Here is a 16,211-nt window from a genome sequence, read left to right on the forward strand (position 1 = left end):
TTTGATGAACTTTACTTATTTTTGCTGAACTTTTCTGACCTGAACTTATTTTTACTAAACTTTTTTGAACTTATTTTTGCTGAACTAAATTTATTTTTGTTGAACTTTTTTTAACTTAACTTATTTTTGTTGAACCTATTAAAAAAAAATTCCAAAAAAACATGGTCTTTACTCTTTACTCTAAGTATTTTTCAAGAGTCCACCTTTGCATGAGATTTTGTCACAACACTTTAATACTTAATAGTGGAACAAGGTAAAAAGGTTGAAACGTAAAGAATTCACGGTCACAGAATACGTAAATAATATTGACTAGGATCGAACTTGACCAGAGTCCAATTAATCCATTCTTACCTGGGGATTTGGTCTTTTTTGTTGGAATTCACCCTTTCAATGTACCAAAAAAACAAAGAATTCACCCTTTCATCCAACAGTTGTCTAGAGAGTACTCCAAGTCTCCAACCATACTTTGTTCAGTTGTTGTGCTCTTAGGTATAACAAGGTACAATTTCTCTCTTCTCTAAGCTTTTACTCCTTTTACCATTGTTAATCTTTTACTGGGTTTTTGAAATTCTGCAGTAAATTTTGATATGAATGCATAAGAACAACTACTAAGAAGATTTAGGGTATGGAACAGTTCGGAATTATAATTGTGGATCTATTGTGTTGAAAATTTACAGTTTTTCTTAGCTAAGCTTGTGACGTCTCAAAACCCCTTTCCTCTTTAACATTATTTTAATCGTTTGTGAGTGTCGTCATAACTTGAGACCGTCACAAGTAAGAATTTGTGTTCTATTAGTTGTTCTAATATTGTGATGATTTTGAACAAAAAGTAAACAATTTGAAGTGACTAGGTTAAAAAAGATTGAATCTTTTTAATCTCTTTGCTGTATGTTTCAACTAGGAATGCAATCTGTTAATTTTTCATGAATTTTTGATGTGTTTTTCTATGAAAAGTGAAGGATAAACACGAAATTACTGGTAATTTTTTATCTGAGTTTTAGCAAGCCAAAAAGATTGAATCTTTTTAGTTATTTACTTGGTCCCAGTAATTTGGTTACCTTTTTTTATTGTTTGTAAGCTAAGGGGTTTTTCATTCAAAGGTAAACAAATCATTGGGATTGAGTGGCGGAGCCAGGCCTGTTGCCCCCACTGAACAATGTAAAGATTGAAGTTTTAAGTTGAAATTTTCGATTTTATTTTTCTTATCTACTCTAATTACATTAGTAGTTTGCCCCCGCTCGGATTTCTCAGCCTCCTAGCGTTAAATCCTTGCTCGGTCACTGATGGAGGGTGTGTTTTGATGTGGGATTTATTAAACATGGTATTTCTTTGTTCTGTTTTTTTGCCTAAAGTGTTGCACACAATTACTTTGACAGTAACATGATCATTTTGTTGTGTGTTGATATAAGTTTTGAATTGTTAGTACTCTAAGAGAAGGTTGTTTTCGGTTGTGTGTTGATCATTTCTCGTCTCCCTAGCGTAAAATACTTGCTCCGTCAACCCTTGTTTTCGGTTGACAGCGATTTGGTCTAAGAGAAGTTTTTTTGAGAACATTTTTAATGGTTTTATTTGACTACTTGTCAAAAATGTCTGTCCATAAACTGATATATTACTCCACACTGATGAGATATGTAGTTAGAATTCCTGAAGCTCATTCCTGTTAAAACCCTATGACATTGTGTCGTGACTATTGTCGTCTCTGTTATCCTGGAATTTCTCATTGTTTCAGTCTTTTTTCTTTTGCTATAGTTTCATTGATCTTGCTGTTTAGGCTCTAGTAATCCATATTACGAGCTAAAAATACTGCATGCACTTTTAGTTGAAGCATCATATAAACATCTGAGATATTTTTGGTCTGGCTACTAACTTACTGTGGGAAGAAAACTGGGATGCTTATTGCCACATTTTATCCACTGAACTGCTTCTGAAAACACGTGTAGACGTGTAGTATCTACTTGAAGTTTTGATTATTACATCTTTTTTTGAGGTTTTGGTGGCGCTTTGTTTCAGGTTGATCTGAGTTTGGTGCTCTTTAATACCACGTCCATACTCTAGAAGAGTTTTCCTAAGAAAATTTTTTGCCTTTTCGTCAACAAACTTGTCAAAATGTCCGACATAGACATAGAAATCAGTGGTGATATTTGGACGGAAATCCTGAAACGCCTTCCTGTGAAAACCCTTGGGAAATGTCGGTGTGTGTGTAAACCATGGGAGAATCTAATTGTTTCCACGCCTTTTATAACTGCCCACCTCAAGCATTACTCTCAAAATGATGCAAATAGGCTAGTTATGTATAGGCAGTATTCTACCCCCCCTGAAAAACAAGAGCAGTACACTCTTTTTCTCGATTCAGGCAAAGGTACGGAAGGCGACAACCTTGAGGTACACGATACCTTTACTTGTCCCTTCATAACTTCCAAGACTGGACACCATTTTCGCGTTGTGGGCTCTGTCAATGGATTGATTTGTCTGTCTGATGACCTGTTTAGTTGTACTTACCTTGTCCTCCTTTGGAACCCGTTGATCCACAAATACATTAAACTTCCCGTTCCCCTTGCTACTTACCAAGTGTCCGTAGGTGCATACGTATGTATGTTAGGATTTGGATATGATTCTAGGATAGGTGATCACAAGGTGGTGAGATTGGTTTATATCCGTGATAAGAATCTTTTGGACACGACCCCTCCGAAAGTTGAATTATACTCGGTCCAGGAAAGAAGATGGAGGTGGGTTTGTGCAGACTATCTAGTCGACATTTGCGTTTGCGATCTCAAATGGTCACAGTGCTTTTTAAACGGGAATATTCACTGGGTTGCATGGGAAAGGGATGCTAAAACCCAAGTCTTTGAAAGAAACTGCTTCTTGTTGTTTGATGTTGAGGGGGAGAGATTCAAAAAGATGAAATTACCTGAGCGTCTTAACAAGGTAAACACACTGAATCTCACTGTATGTGATCACGATGGAAAGTTGTCGGTCATGTACTCGCAACTGAAGGGAGGGTTCAAGGGGAAAGAGATGGAACGGTGTGAAATTTGGGTGAAAGAAGAATATAATGTAGGGACGTCTTGGTGTCAAGTGATAAACCTCGACTTGGGCTCTGATATCAGTTTAGGGTGGATTCAGTGTTTGAGGAAGAACAGAGATCAGGTACTAGGATTCACCAAAAGAGGAACATTGGTGTCGTATGATCCAAGTAGGAATGAGTATAAGAGACCTGGGTTTTGTGGGCGTTGGCGCTCATGGTCTACTTGTGACTTCACTGAGAGTCTCATTCTTCTCGACAAGAAACTTGATGTAGGTACTTACAAAGACGCTGGTAGTCGCATGAAAAAGAGGTAAGGCTTGTCTTTAACCAAATTGTATGCATTTCTGTGACAGTACAAGTGGTGTGGTTTCTTTTGTTGCTTCCTCTGGTGTAATTTTGCTATGTTGTCTGTAGATTTACTTTCAACATTGACCCCTATAGTCATGCTCAAACTATGGATGAACATGAAGTTGAGGTCCGCGATGAAGATGAAGAAGGTCCAATTGATGATAACATGTAAGATGCTTTTTCCCGTTTGCTGAAACGACGTAACTGTGAGCTTGTTACCTGAGTTGGCAAATCGTTGATAATGGTCTATTGAAAATGTGTGAACTTGAATTGAAAGCTGCTTTGTAAAGTTTCCTGTTGTACTTTGCAGCTATTATCTTTCCGTACTCTATACATTAATGAAATTTGAAGGTGGCAAAATATCAGGAGACCTCTCGGAGTTCTTATCCCAAGCTGGTATGAGATTATCATTTTTATTCTGTATTTCGCGTCTTTGCGATTTATAAGCTACTTTGTTGACAAATGTTCGTAAATCATATACCATTGGGTAAAGGAAGATAGGGGTCTGTTTCATCCTAATTTAATGTCTTCTCAGTTCATCATTAGACTCCTAGTGTATTTAGGGTAATCCTAGGACTTTAGTTCTATACCAAAATGGCTACGTTGGGAAAAAATGATAAATCTCTACAAACAGTAACATTATCCCCGTGCCTATAAAGCTCCTTACCATGGCGGGTGATAAATAGTATTTTAGTCGTATTTTACCCATACTTTTACTCTTATTCAACTCGATTTTGTGTGCGTTAAATGATTAAAAAGCTCATTTTATTTACTAATTTATAATAATTAGTCATCCTTGCTATAATTAATAATTAGTGTGATTATTATATAATATTAGTATTAATATCATTCTAATTTAATGTTAAGGTGAAACGAGAAAGCAAGGCGGAATAATGGGACGGAAATTAAGAGGCGAGGCATTATAATAGAACGGAGATTCAAGGGAGAGTAATTTGAAACGGAATTGAGACGATTCAAGACGGAGTCAAAGGATGAAAATGGGAAGTAAACAAAGCAAAATCAAAAGTCAACCTATTGACTTATCAATTGCCTTCAACCAAATATTCACAAACAAACCCAGTTGACATTCACTTCCCATCACCATCCCCTGCATCATCATCAACAACATGCAACAAGCTCCTCCATTCACGCCACCTTCACCATTACCTGCATCAACACTCACCTCCATTAACGATAACAATCAAACCCGTCTCCCTCCATTTTCGCATCACCATCATCATGCGTTTTTTTTGTTGTTTTCCCCTGCTTCTCCATTTCACCATAGCCAAACAACCGCCATTAACATACCTCCATTAATCCACCATCAACGCCATCTTCAACATTCACCAACCCGGTATCAAACTCGACATTAATCCTCAATTCAACCACCGCACCATTGCGCTCCTCCACCTCCTCTCCAATTCACGTTCATCATCACCATTGCTCCTCCGTACATCAACAATATCGACAACAACCCGTAAACCCGATTCCATTGTCGTCATTAACTTCCTTCACCACCATTTCACCAACTTCCTCGCCACATCACGCAACCACCATGCTCCAAAGAAGTCATTCGTGCATCTTTGGACTCGGGATCGAAAACCAAGCCAATTTGAAGACAGGATGTGCTCCATGCCGGTGGCCCGGCAGTCGACATCCTCAACCGGCAGAACACACCCCTTTTTTCCTCCATTTTGTGAAGGTCTCGCTGCCGGTATAGGGACCGGCAGCCGTCTAGCCGGCAAAACGCACCAAATCAACTACCTCGCATCATTTTTGTGATCTTCTACCGGTGCCCCGGCAGCCGCCTACCGCATAACGCACACCCATCATTTTTCTGCTCTTTCTTCAATGGCCTCGCTGCCGGTGTCAACCCCGGCCGCCGGTTGACCGGCAGGAGGCCCTTTTGCTGCGTTTGTTTTCACGCGTCCTCCTTTTCCCCTTTTTAGCTTTTGTTTTGTTTGTGGGGGAATGTGTCGAGAGAATTATTAGGATTATTATTATTATTATCATTATTATTAGTAATTAGTAACATTATTAATTAATAAATTAGTATATAGAGACCACCTCATTACTCACCCAATTACTACCCTACCTTAGAAATTAGACTAGTCTCTCATTCTCTCTCAATATTGTAGAACCCTAAATATTTCCCTTTCAATATTTCTTCAATAAAATTTGTAATCATTCCTTAATTAGTTTAATTAATCTCTTGTTTATCCAAGTTCTTCATTCCATCAATTCAAGTTTCCATGTTATTGGTATAATTCTTTACTCTTATTTCTCTCTTTAATTTCAATAGTTTACATTTGCCTTCTTTTAAGTTTTGTTTAATTGTTTATGTTTGAATTCTCCTCTTTTGTTGTCTAATTGATGTTATTCTCTCTCTTGTTCATCTTTTCTTTGTTTTTCATTGTTGTTGCTCTCAAAGATTGAATCTTTGAGTTGCTATTGTTAAAGTTTGTGTCTTTTTGCATTAATCTCTTTCCATCTTAGATTAATTTGCCTTTCCTCATAATTTTGTTGATTAATTGCATGATTAGTAGTAGAGTTTATTCTCCCACCATGTTCATGATTAAAGAATCCATCTTTATTGTCTCCTTTGTCTTAAGAAACATGATTAGTGAGTAGTCTTCCACTAGGACTCGGTTTGACCCAATATGAGTAATTTCACTAATTGAATCTCATAAAGGCTAATTATATGGGGAAATTGGTGAGGGTAGTTTAGAGGATTGATTTGGGTTTATGGATTGATTCCGGGTAGTGTCGATTTATGACCCTTGTCCACCAACGAGAGTTGGTTAGGTTGTGATTTGGATACCCGGAATTCGACCCTATTGCTAACCTTGGTTGAGACCGAAAGGGAGAACCGGGTAGGGCACCTCTAAATTAGCGTTTGAAATCGACCCTTGAGAGAGGGAGTGGGATGACCCGGATTATGATGGGGGCTTAATGACCTTGACCGATTTCTTGACCTCCTTGGAAAAGTGCACGATTTTGGGGTAGTTGAGTGTTGAGTTAGGGATTCCGACCTTCGAACCCGAGAGGGGGGTTGGTGGGTAGTGCTAGTGTCCTACTTCGAACCCGAGAGGGGGGTCTTAGGCGAATTAGAGCCATCTCCTCCTTGCCCGTTTACCTAAACGATTAGCCTAGGGAATTAGTATGTGGAATTACGAATTGTTGTGGGAGAACCGAGTTCTAGGCCTTTTATTCATTTGATTTACAATTTATTTCTCTCTTGCTCATTTATCATCTTTTGTTAAATTGCATTTCATTTCATTTAGTTTAGTTGTTTAGTTTTAAGCCCCATCTAAATATCTCCGACTTAGCTAAGCATAAGAATATAGACAATTAGTAATCACCCATGCTCCCTGTGGATTCGACCTCGACTACCCTACTACATTAGTTGAGTTATTTGTTTGATCGGGGGAGTGCGACAAACCCCGCTATCAAAATGGCGCCGTTGCCGGGGAGCAAAGGCTAGATATTAATCGTTTTATTCTAGTTTAGACTAGGTCTTTCTTTGTTACTAATCCCTTTCTTGAGTAGTGGAAGGTGTTTTAGAAGAACCGGGTAATCTTGAGTTCTTTGAGATTCCATTTGGAATTCCCGAAGAAGCAACAATGGCCGCGGTTCCTATGAGGGACAATTTAGCTCCAAAGAAGGTGGTGAATCCTAGTATTGTCAAGCCACCTATACAAGCAAATAATTTCGATGTGAAGGCTACTTTGTTGCAACTAGTCCAAGGAAACCAATTCGGAGGGGGAGCCACCGAAAACCCCAATGAACATCTTAATGAATTCTTGGATAGTTGTGACATGTTCAAAGCAAATGGAGTGTCGGAGGATGCCATCCGCCTTAGACTCTTTCCTTATTCCTTGAGGGGGAGTGCTAAGGAATGGTTGAAGAGTTGTGAGCCCGATTCATTTAGAACTTGGAATGATGTCTCCAAAGCCTTCTTGAACAAGTACTTTCCACCACAAAGGACCGCAAGAATCAAGAGTGAGCTCCAAGGCTTCACCCAACATGATGATGAGACCCTTTACGAGGCATGGGAAAGGTATAAGGGACTCCAAAGGTTGTGTCCTCACCACGGGATCGGAGATGATGAGTTGATCAACAACTTTTATGAGGGGTTGAGCAATGAAATGAAAATGAACCTAGATTCCGGCTCGGGAAAGGGGGCATTAGACAAAATTGATCACAAGACGGCTAAGGAGCTTATAGAAGAGATGGCATCCCGTACTTTTCATTGGAATAATGATCGCCACAAGAGGAAAGGGAAGTCCAATGTGGAATCAAAAAAACAATGTGGAAGTTAAGGGATTGATAGAAGAACTCAAGCAACAAATTGCTTTGTTGAACTCAAGCAACACCTCAAGAAACTCTTCATCAAATAGGTCACAAGTGTATTGTTGTGAGATTTGTGGAGATCAAGGGCATCCACCAAATGAATGTCCTTTGATGATGGGAGAGGCAAATTGTATGGAGCAAGTGAATGGAGTGTGGGAATCAATTCCGGCTAGACAAGCATTCAACAACAATCAATACCATCCCGGAATGAGAACCCACCCAAATTTTTCTCATGGCTCACAAAATGTCCAAAACCCCACTTTCCAACCAAAATCACAATTTACACCAAATTTCCAAGCCCAAAATCAAAATCCCACCTTTCAACCAAGACCACTATTTCAACCACTCAATCAACCAATTGACCCACCATTTCAACAAAATTCCCAACAATTTCAACAAAATTCTCAACCTTTTCAACAATCCACCCAACTTAAATCAAACATGGAGCTCATGATAGAGCAATTGATGAATTCTCAAACCCAATTCATCACTCATTCCAACCAAAGGCAAGAGGAGGCCACATCTTCTATCAACCAACTAAGGACTCAAATGCAAGCCTCCCAAAGAATGACGGATAATCAAATCTCTCAATTGGCTTCTCAAATAAGTCAATTTCAAGCCTCAAATGGAAAGTTTCCGGGTAAAACCGCGGAGAACCCAAAGACAATTAATGCTATACATTTGAGGAGTGGTAGGGAGTTGGAAGACCGGGTGTTCGTAAAGAGGAAAAAGAGTCGCAAACCGGAAGTTGTGGTTGAACCACAAAAAGTGGTTGAAGATGATCTTGTAGAGGTTGTTGTGGAAACTCCCATGGTAGTTGATGAACCTACCAATATTGTTGAAGAACCCAAGGAACAAGTTGTGAGAACATATGTGCCACCAATTCCTTTTCCCCAAAGGTTGGCAAGGGCAAAGCTTGAGCAAAAGTATGGGAAATTCATGCACATGATGAAAGGTGTGAACATCACCATGCCTTTTATTGATGCCATCAAGGAGATACCCGCATATGGAAAATTCTTGAAAGAGTTGATTTCCAACAAAAATTCCTTGAGTCCAACAACAACGGTGAATTTGTCCAAGGAATGTAGTGCAATCTTAATGAATGAGTTGCCCCAAAAGCTTGAAGATCCGGGTAGTTTTTCTATCCCATGCACAATTGGATCCATTCAAATAAAGAGGGCCCTATGTGATTTGGGAGCTAGCATTAGCCTAATGCCTCTCAAGATTTTCAAGAAGTTGAAGGGATTTGAGCTCTCACCTACAAGAGTATCTTTGCAACTTGCGGATAGATCGGTGAGGTATCCAATTGGCCTAGTGGAGGATGTTCCACTCAAGGTGGGAAAACTTGTGATACCTTGCGACTTCTATGTGATGGATATTCCCGAGGATTCCAAAATTCCAATCATCCTAGGGCGCCCATGCCTTGCTACCGGGGGTGCAATGATTGATGTTAAGAATGGGAAGTTTTCCCTTCAAGTTGGTGATGACAAGATGGAATTCTCGTTGGAAAAATCCATGAAATCTTCTTCTATAAGTGACTCTTGTTGTAGAGTGGATTTGTTGGAGGATTGCTCGAATGAGCATAATCTTGAGCCTTCATATTTGGACCCATTTGAAGTTTGTAAAACCAAGGAGGGGGATGGAGTTGATGATGTGTTGGGAGTTGATGTGAAGGAAGACTTGGGTAAAGATGACTCAAAAGAAGATGTATTTGAAGACCAAATTAATGATGAGATTGAATCATTCTTGAACTCCCCGGATTCATTTAATCTAAGCCCTTTAGAAGATGCACCTTGGTTGGATAACTCTTCAAGTGATTGGGAAGCTCAAATTGATGCCTTGGAGGCGGCCCTCAATGGAAATAGTTCGGTTCAAAAGGAGAGTCAAGAAAATGGGGATAAGAATGACATCATCATGAACCTCAATGTTGAGAAGTTGACTCCTCCACCTACTATTCCCAACCAATTTCCTTACCTTGGTGACCAAGAAGAGGGTTGTCCAACAAGTGAAACTTATGAGATTCCGTTCCTCCTACCACCTAACTACCATTCCAAGTTTAAGGGGTCTAACTATCAAAGAGACCCAAGAAAGGGAGCCAAGGAGGGTAAGAGGAACTATGAAAAGAAGTGTTGGAAACGAAGTTGGTTGTGGTTTGCTATAACTTGGCACTACTTGTGTCTAGTTGAGGGTTTTGCTAAAGCTTTTGATCGGTTACTCCGTGCCTTGAGTGACATGGATCATGCTATTTAAAGATTCAAGCAAGACAATTTTGCATGAGAGGTTTGGTGGAGTCCCTTAAGAACCACCACATTGTTAGTATTCTCTTCCCTTACTTTATTTATGCTTTGCTTGCATTTGCATTTACTTTACTTAACCGAATAGGAGTTAATCTAAATTAGCTCTCTTTGCATTCATGTAGTGTAGTTTGCATTGTCCTTTAAATTTAGCATATAGAATAGTTCATGCATTACATTCATTAACCAAAAACCACTAAAAATTTGAAAAATAAAAAAAATCTTCAAAAACATGTATTTCATTTCGAAATTTCCTCCACACATTTATTTCCATTTGAAATATGTAAATAAATAAGTGTGGGGAGGAAATTCCATAATTTAAAAATACCAAAAACATGTTATTTATTTTCAAATATTCAAAAATCAAAAACACGTTCTTACATTTTGGAAAATTCAAAAACCAACAAAAATATGTTATTTATTCTTCCTATTCTCTCCCTATGCTTTGTTCCATTGAGGACAATGTAAATCTCAAGTGTGGGGAGGGAAATATCCACTTTGTGCATATTGTTTATATTTGTATATATTTGCTTGTTAATTTGAGAAAAATACAAAAATGCCTAAAAATTGAAAAATTTCAAAAATTTCAAAAATATTGCATTGTTTATATCATATTATATATATTGCATTTATCCTAACCTTTTTGATAGGCAACACATGAATCATCGGAGAAGACGCTTGGTAAAATTCTTCCAATTCTTTCTCCTTTATCCTTCCTTTTCTTTTTGTATATATAAGCATGGAGGAGGACGGGATATGTGGTGTGGGTGTTCCCTTTGGGAACCGTTTTGGATATGTGTGTTGTTGGTGTGTTGTTAGGACTAGATATTGTTTGCATCTAGACTAGAAATGTGTATATGTGTTCACTCTTGCATTCACGTAGATTGTTCATATGTGTAGTTTGCATCCATACACTTTGCATCGTGTTTGTAAATATTTGCTTAGGGAGTCTAAATGTGGAGGGCATATGTTGCCAATGATGATAATTTGTTTTGCCCGTGTCATTTCCCTCTTGATAGCTCGTGCCTTTTGATGACACATGTTAGGGTTTTTGCTTGCAAAAACCCGGAAGTCTAGCTTAACAACCAAGTAACGACCACCTTGTGAGACCGTATTAGGCCCGAGACTTGACCTAGGTCCGTTATAGCTACTAAAATGTGAGGATAGAGCCTCCATACGGCCGGTCCATCAAACCGGTCCCGTTTAGGTCATGAGAGTAGTTCTCCTTACGTGGTATGTCATGTTAAAACGCACAAGTATGGTGCTCATTCCTTACCGTAGAAGTGTCGGTGTGCATATTGAGACATATTTGTTCAAATAAAGTAACCTCACAATAGCCAAATAAGCTTTTGTTATGCCCTTGAGTCAATCATTTCCTTTTGTTAACCCATTTTGAGCCTAAGCCTTATCGTTTCTATTGCCAACAAATTAACTACATCCCATAAACAACTCACCTTGGTTGAGTAGTTCGTCATTGTGGTTCTTTTGTGGAGTATATTTGGGTTGAAATTTTGACTCTCCTTGAGGTGTATGATCTTAATGCCACATGAGTGAAATGCAACTTTGGCTACTTTTGTCTAATAAGAGGTGAACAAGTCGTGAAAAAAAAAAAAAAAATGCAAGAAAGAAAATCAAAGAGAAAAGAAAAAAAAAAAAAAAAAAATGAAGAAGAAAAACAAATAGAAAAAGAGAAAAAAGCAAAAAGCAAAAAGAAAAGAATGTATATTTTTGTCTCAAATAAAGGGTTGGTAATTTGCAAAATTGAGTTTGTTTTGAAGAAGAATTGAATGCTTTTTGAAAATGGCAATCTTGCCATATTTTGTGGAGGAATTCATTTGCATTGGTTGAATTTAGTGAATTGGTTAGATGTGGCGACTACTCGATCCGATAGCCTCACATGTCATAAAACGGTGCTTGCACCAACCCCTTTTCACCAAACCCAAGCCCCATTACAACCCGATTGTCTCTTGTATGCGCATCATTTGACATTTCTCTTGCGGATATTGGATATAGTACCATATTAGATTGCGGGCATGCTTCGCAAGTCGAGTTAGGAGAGTGATTTTGGCTACTTTTGTCACAAAAATCACCCTGTTCTTTTACTTGAGTGACTAGTGAAACCCGTGAGAGTCGGACTTTGGTCTCCTTTTGGTCAAAGGTGTGGTATGGAGTTGAATCTTGCGTGTGTCGTGTCATTCTTGGGAGTATAGCGAAGTACTTCCCCTTTCCCGCCTAGAATTTGTTTCTTGGGCACCCCGTGTTGTCAATATTGGTTACTTGAGCTTGAATTAGGGAGTCGACACATTGGTAAGACCCGGAGACGGCATCCTCCACTAATGACTCTCTTTGTTCGGTTTTTGAAAACAAAACGGCCGCTTAGATGAGGAAAGCGGTTTGATTTTTGTGATGCATCATATATTTTGACTTGTGCTTAATTGAATGATTGCATCAAAATTTTCCGCAAGCCCCCACTTGCCTTGCAAGGGAGCACATACCTCATTGTGTTTCGTTGTGAGTTGAAGGGACGGAGAAGGCCCGTTAATTGCCTCTCATCGGATATTATTAGTTTAGTTAGTCGTTTTATATTAAGGGTCGTAGTTTATTTAATGAGCTTACTCGAGGACGAGTAAGGGCTAAGTGTGGGGAGGTTTGATAAATAGTATTTTAGTCGTATTTTACCCATACTTTTACTCTTATTCAACTCGATTTTGTGTGCGTTAAATGATTAAAAAGCTCATTTTATTTACTAATTTATAATAATTAGTCATCCTTGCTATAATTAATAATTAGTGTGATTATTATATAATATTAGTATTAATATCATTCTAATTTAATGTTAAGGTGAAACGAGAAAGCAAGGCGGAATAATGGGACGGAAATTAAGAGGCGAGGCATTATAATAGAACGGAGATTCAAGGGAGAGTAATTTGAAACGGAATTGAGACGATTCAAGACGGAGTCAAAGGATGAAAATGGGAAGTAAACAAAGCAAAATCAAAAGTCAACCTATTGACTTATCAATTGCCTTCAACCAAATATTCACAAACAAACCCAGTTGACATTCACTTCCCATCACCATCCCCTGCATCATCATCAACAACATGCAACAAGCTCCTCCATTCACGCCACCTTCACCATTACCTGCATCAACACTCACCTCCATTAACGATAACAATCAAACCCGTCTCCCTCCATTTTCGCATCACCATCATCATGCGTTTTTTTTGTTGTTTTCCCCTGCTTCTCCATTTCACCATAGCCAAACAACCGCCATTAACATACCTCCATTAATCCACCATCAACGCCATCTTCAACATTCACCAACCCGGTATCAAACTCGACATTAATCCTCAATTCAACCACCTGCACCATTGCTGCTCCTCCACCTCCTCTCCAATTCACGTTCATCATCACCATTGCTCCTCCGTACATCAACAATATCGACAACAACCCAGAAACCCGATTCCATTGTCGTCATTAACTTCCTTCACCACCATTTCACCAACTTCCTCGCCACATCACGCAACCACCATGCTCCAGCAGTCATTCGTGCATCTTTGGACTCGGGATCGAAAACCAAGCCAATTTGAAGACAGGATGTGCTCCATGCCGGTGGCCCGGCAGTCGACATCCTCAACCGGCAGAACACACCCCTTTTTTCCTCCATTTTGTGAAGGTCTCGCTGCCGGTATAGGGACCGGCAGCCGTCTAGCCGGCAAAACGCACCAAATCAACTACCTCGCATCATTTTTGTGATCTTCTACCGGTGCCCCGGCAGCCGGCCTACCGGCATAACGCACACCCATCATTTTTCTGCTCTTTCTTCAATGGCCTCGCTGCCGGTGTCAACCCCGGCCGCCGGTTGACCGGCAGGAGGCCCTTTTGCTGCGTTTGTTTTCACGCGTCCTCCTTTTCCCCTTTTTAGCTTTTGTTTTGTTTGTGGGGGAATGTGTCGAGAGAATTATTAGGATTATTATTATTATTATCATTATTATTAGTAATTAGTAACATTATTAATTAATAAATTAGTATATAGAGACCACCTCATTACTCACCCAATTACTACCCTACCTTAGAAATTAGACTAGTCTCTCATTCTCTCTCAATATTGTAGAACCCTAAATATTTCCCTTTCAATATTTCTTCAATAAAATTTGTAATCATTCCTTAATTAGTTTAATTAATCTCTTGTTTATCCAAGTTCTTCATTCCATCAATTCAAGTTTCCATGTTATTGGTATAATTCTTTACTCTTATTTCTCTCTTTAATTTCAATAGTTTACATTTGCCTTCTTTTAAGTTTTGTTTAATTGTTTATGTTTGAATTCTCCTCTTTTGTTGTCTAATTGATGTTATTCTCTCTCTTGTTCATCTTTTCTTTGTTTTTCATTGTTGTTGCTCTCAAAGATTGAATCTTTGAGTTGCTATTGTTAAAGTTTGTGTCTTTTTGCATTAATCTCTTTCCATCTTAGATTAATTTGCCTTTCCTCATAATTTTGTTGATTAATTGCATGATTAGTAGTAGAGTTTATTCTCCCACCATGTTCATGATTAAAGAATCCATCTTTATTGTCTCCTTTGTCTTAAGAAACATGATTAGTGAGTAGTCTTCCACTAGGACTCGGTTTGACCCAATATGAATAATTTCACTAATTGAATCTCATAAAGGCTAATTATATGGGGAAATTGGTGAGGGTAGTTTAGAGGATTGATTTGGGTTTATGGATTGATTCCGGGTAGTGTCGATTTATGACCCTTGTCCACCAACGAGAGTTGGTTAGGTTGTGATTTGGATACCCTAATTCGACCCTATTGCTAACCTTGGTTGAGACCGAAAGGGAGAACCGGGTAGGGCACCTCTAAATTAGCGTTTGAAATCGACCCTTGAGAGAGGGAGTGGGATGACCCGGATTATGATGGGGGCTTAATGACCTTGACCGATTTCTTGACCTCCTTGGAAAAGTGCACGATTTTGGGGTAGTTGAGTGTTGAGTTAGGGATTCCGACCTTCGAACCCGAGAGGGGGGTTGGTGGGTAGTGCTAGTGTCCTACTTCGAACCCGAGAGGGGGGTCTTAGGCGAATTAGAGCCATCTCCTCCTTGCCCGTTTACCTAAACGATTAGCCTAGGGAATTAGTATGTGGAATTACGAATTGTTGTGGGAGAACCGAGTTCTAGGCCTTTTATTCATTTGATTTACAATTTATTTCTCTCTTGCTCATTTATCATCTTTTGTTAAATTGCATTTCATTTCATTTAGTTTAGTTGTTTAGTTTTAAGCCCCATCTAAATATCTCCGACTTAGCTAAGCATAAGAATATAGACAATTAGTAATCACCCATGCTCCCTGTGGATTCGACCTCGACTACCCTACTACATTAGTTGAGTTATTTGTTTGATCGGGGGAGTGCGACAAACCCCGCTATCAGCGGGGTAAATGGAGTAAATGGGGTTGGGTGTAGGTACCCATGATGAAAATTGTGTAGGGATTGAATTGAATGATTGCTACTTCACGATAGAACGAAGGGCAGCCAGTACTTGGTATATTTTCCATCAGCCGCCTCAATGTAACTCTATATATGTTGTGTTCACATCCTATGCAGGTCTTTTCTGAAAGCTCAAGTTTAAGAAAGTATCAAGTCTGAAGTCTGAGAATGCAGTTTGTGGAACCCATAACCTTTAGAACTCTTGTTGGTATGTCTGAACTTGAAACTATTGGCGGCTGTTATAAGCCTGTAATTCGACTGTATGTAGATACTACTGGTTTACCACTCCGTTGGTTTTAAGATGCTTGAAAAGGCTAATCTAATCTATCTGATTTGTGCAACTCTCTCCATTTTATTTTGAGCTGAAATATCTTTGCCTGTTTTTAACTTTTGAAGCATTTATTTGCTGTCCATGCGGCCCATAGTGAGCTTCTGAACCCTTGCAAACCACTCGTGTTTTGTCGTCGCATCTGTCACATCCCAGATGTTATACCATGGTCTAAGTACGGTTTATATGTACAAGAAGGGGAGTAGCGCAGTTATTGTGACTGGTTTTTGGTGATTTGCATTATGTGTATCTGGTAGCTATCTCTCCGTGTTTTAGCCTTCCACCTTACTCCTACTGTCCGCCATAGACATAGACAGAATTCTTGTAAGGCAATGTGATAATAGGTATATTAGTCATAATATGATCTTATACAGGCGG

General features: G+C 39.0%; 1 protein-coding gene and 1 non-coding gene across 2 annotated transcripts; one reads left to right on the top strand and one right to left on the bottom strand.

The window, feature by feature from the left end:
• The first annotated feature begins 263 nt into the window (after nt 1-263).
• LOC141642032 (F-box/kelch-repeat protein At3g23880-like) lies at nt 264-15,846 on the top strand. The gene is made up of 5 exons (XM_074450693.1): nt 264-499; nt 2,011-3,335; nt 3,440-3,541; nt 3,684-3,769; nt 15,623-15,846. The coding sequence occupies exons 2-5, from the start codon at nt 2,107-2,109 to the stop codon at nt 15,631-15,633; spliced, it is 1,428 nt and encodes a 475-aa protein (XP_074306794.1). The 5' UTR covers nt 264-499; nt 2,011-2,106; the 3' UTR covers nt 15,634-15,846.
• On the bottom strand, nt 7,366-7,472 carry LOC141644974 (small nucleolar RNA R71). Its single transcript, XR_012544572.1, has one exon. It is a non-coding gene; the product is annotated as a small nucleolar RNA R71 (small nucleolar RNA).
• Nucleotides 15,847-16,211: the final 365 nt, after the last annotated feature.

The sequence above is a fragment of the Silene latifolia genome, chromosome 2 (genome assembly GCF_048544455.1).
Source record: "Silene latifolia isolate original U9 population chromosome 2, ASM4854445v1, whole genome shotgun sequence".
Classification (NCBI taxonomy): domain Eukaryota; kingdom Viridiplantae; phylum Streptophyta; class Magnoliopsida; order Caryophyllales; family Caryophyllaceae; genus Silene; species Silene latifolia.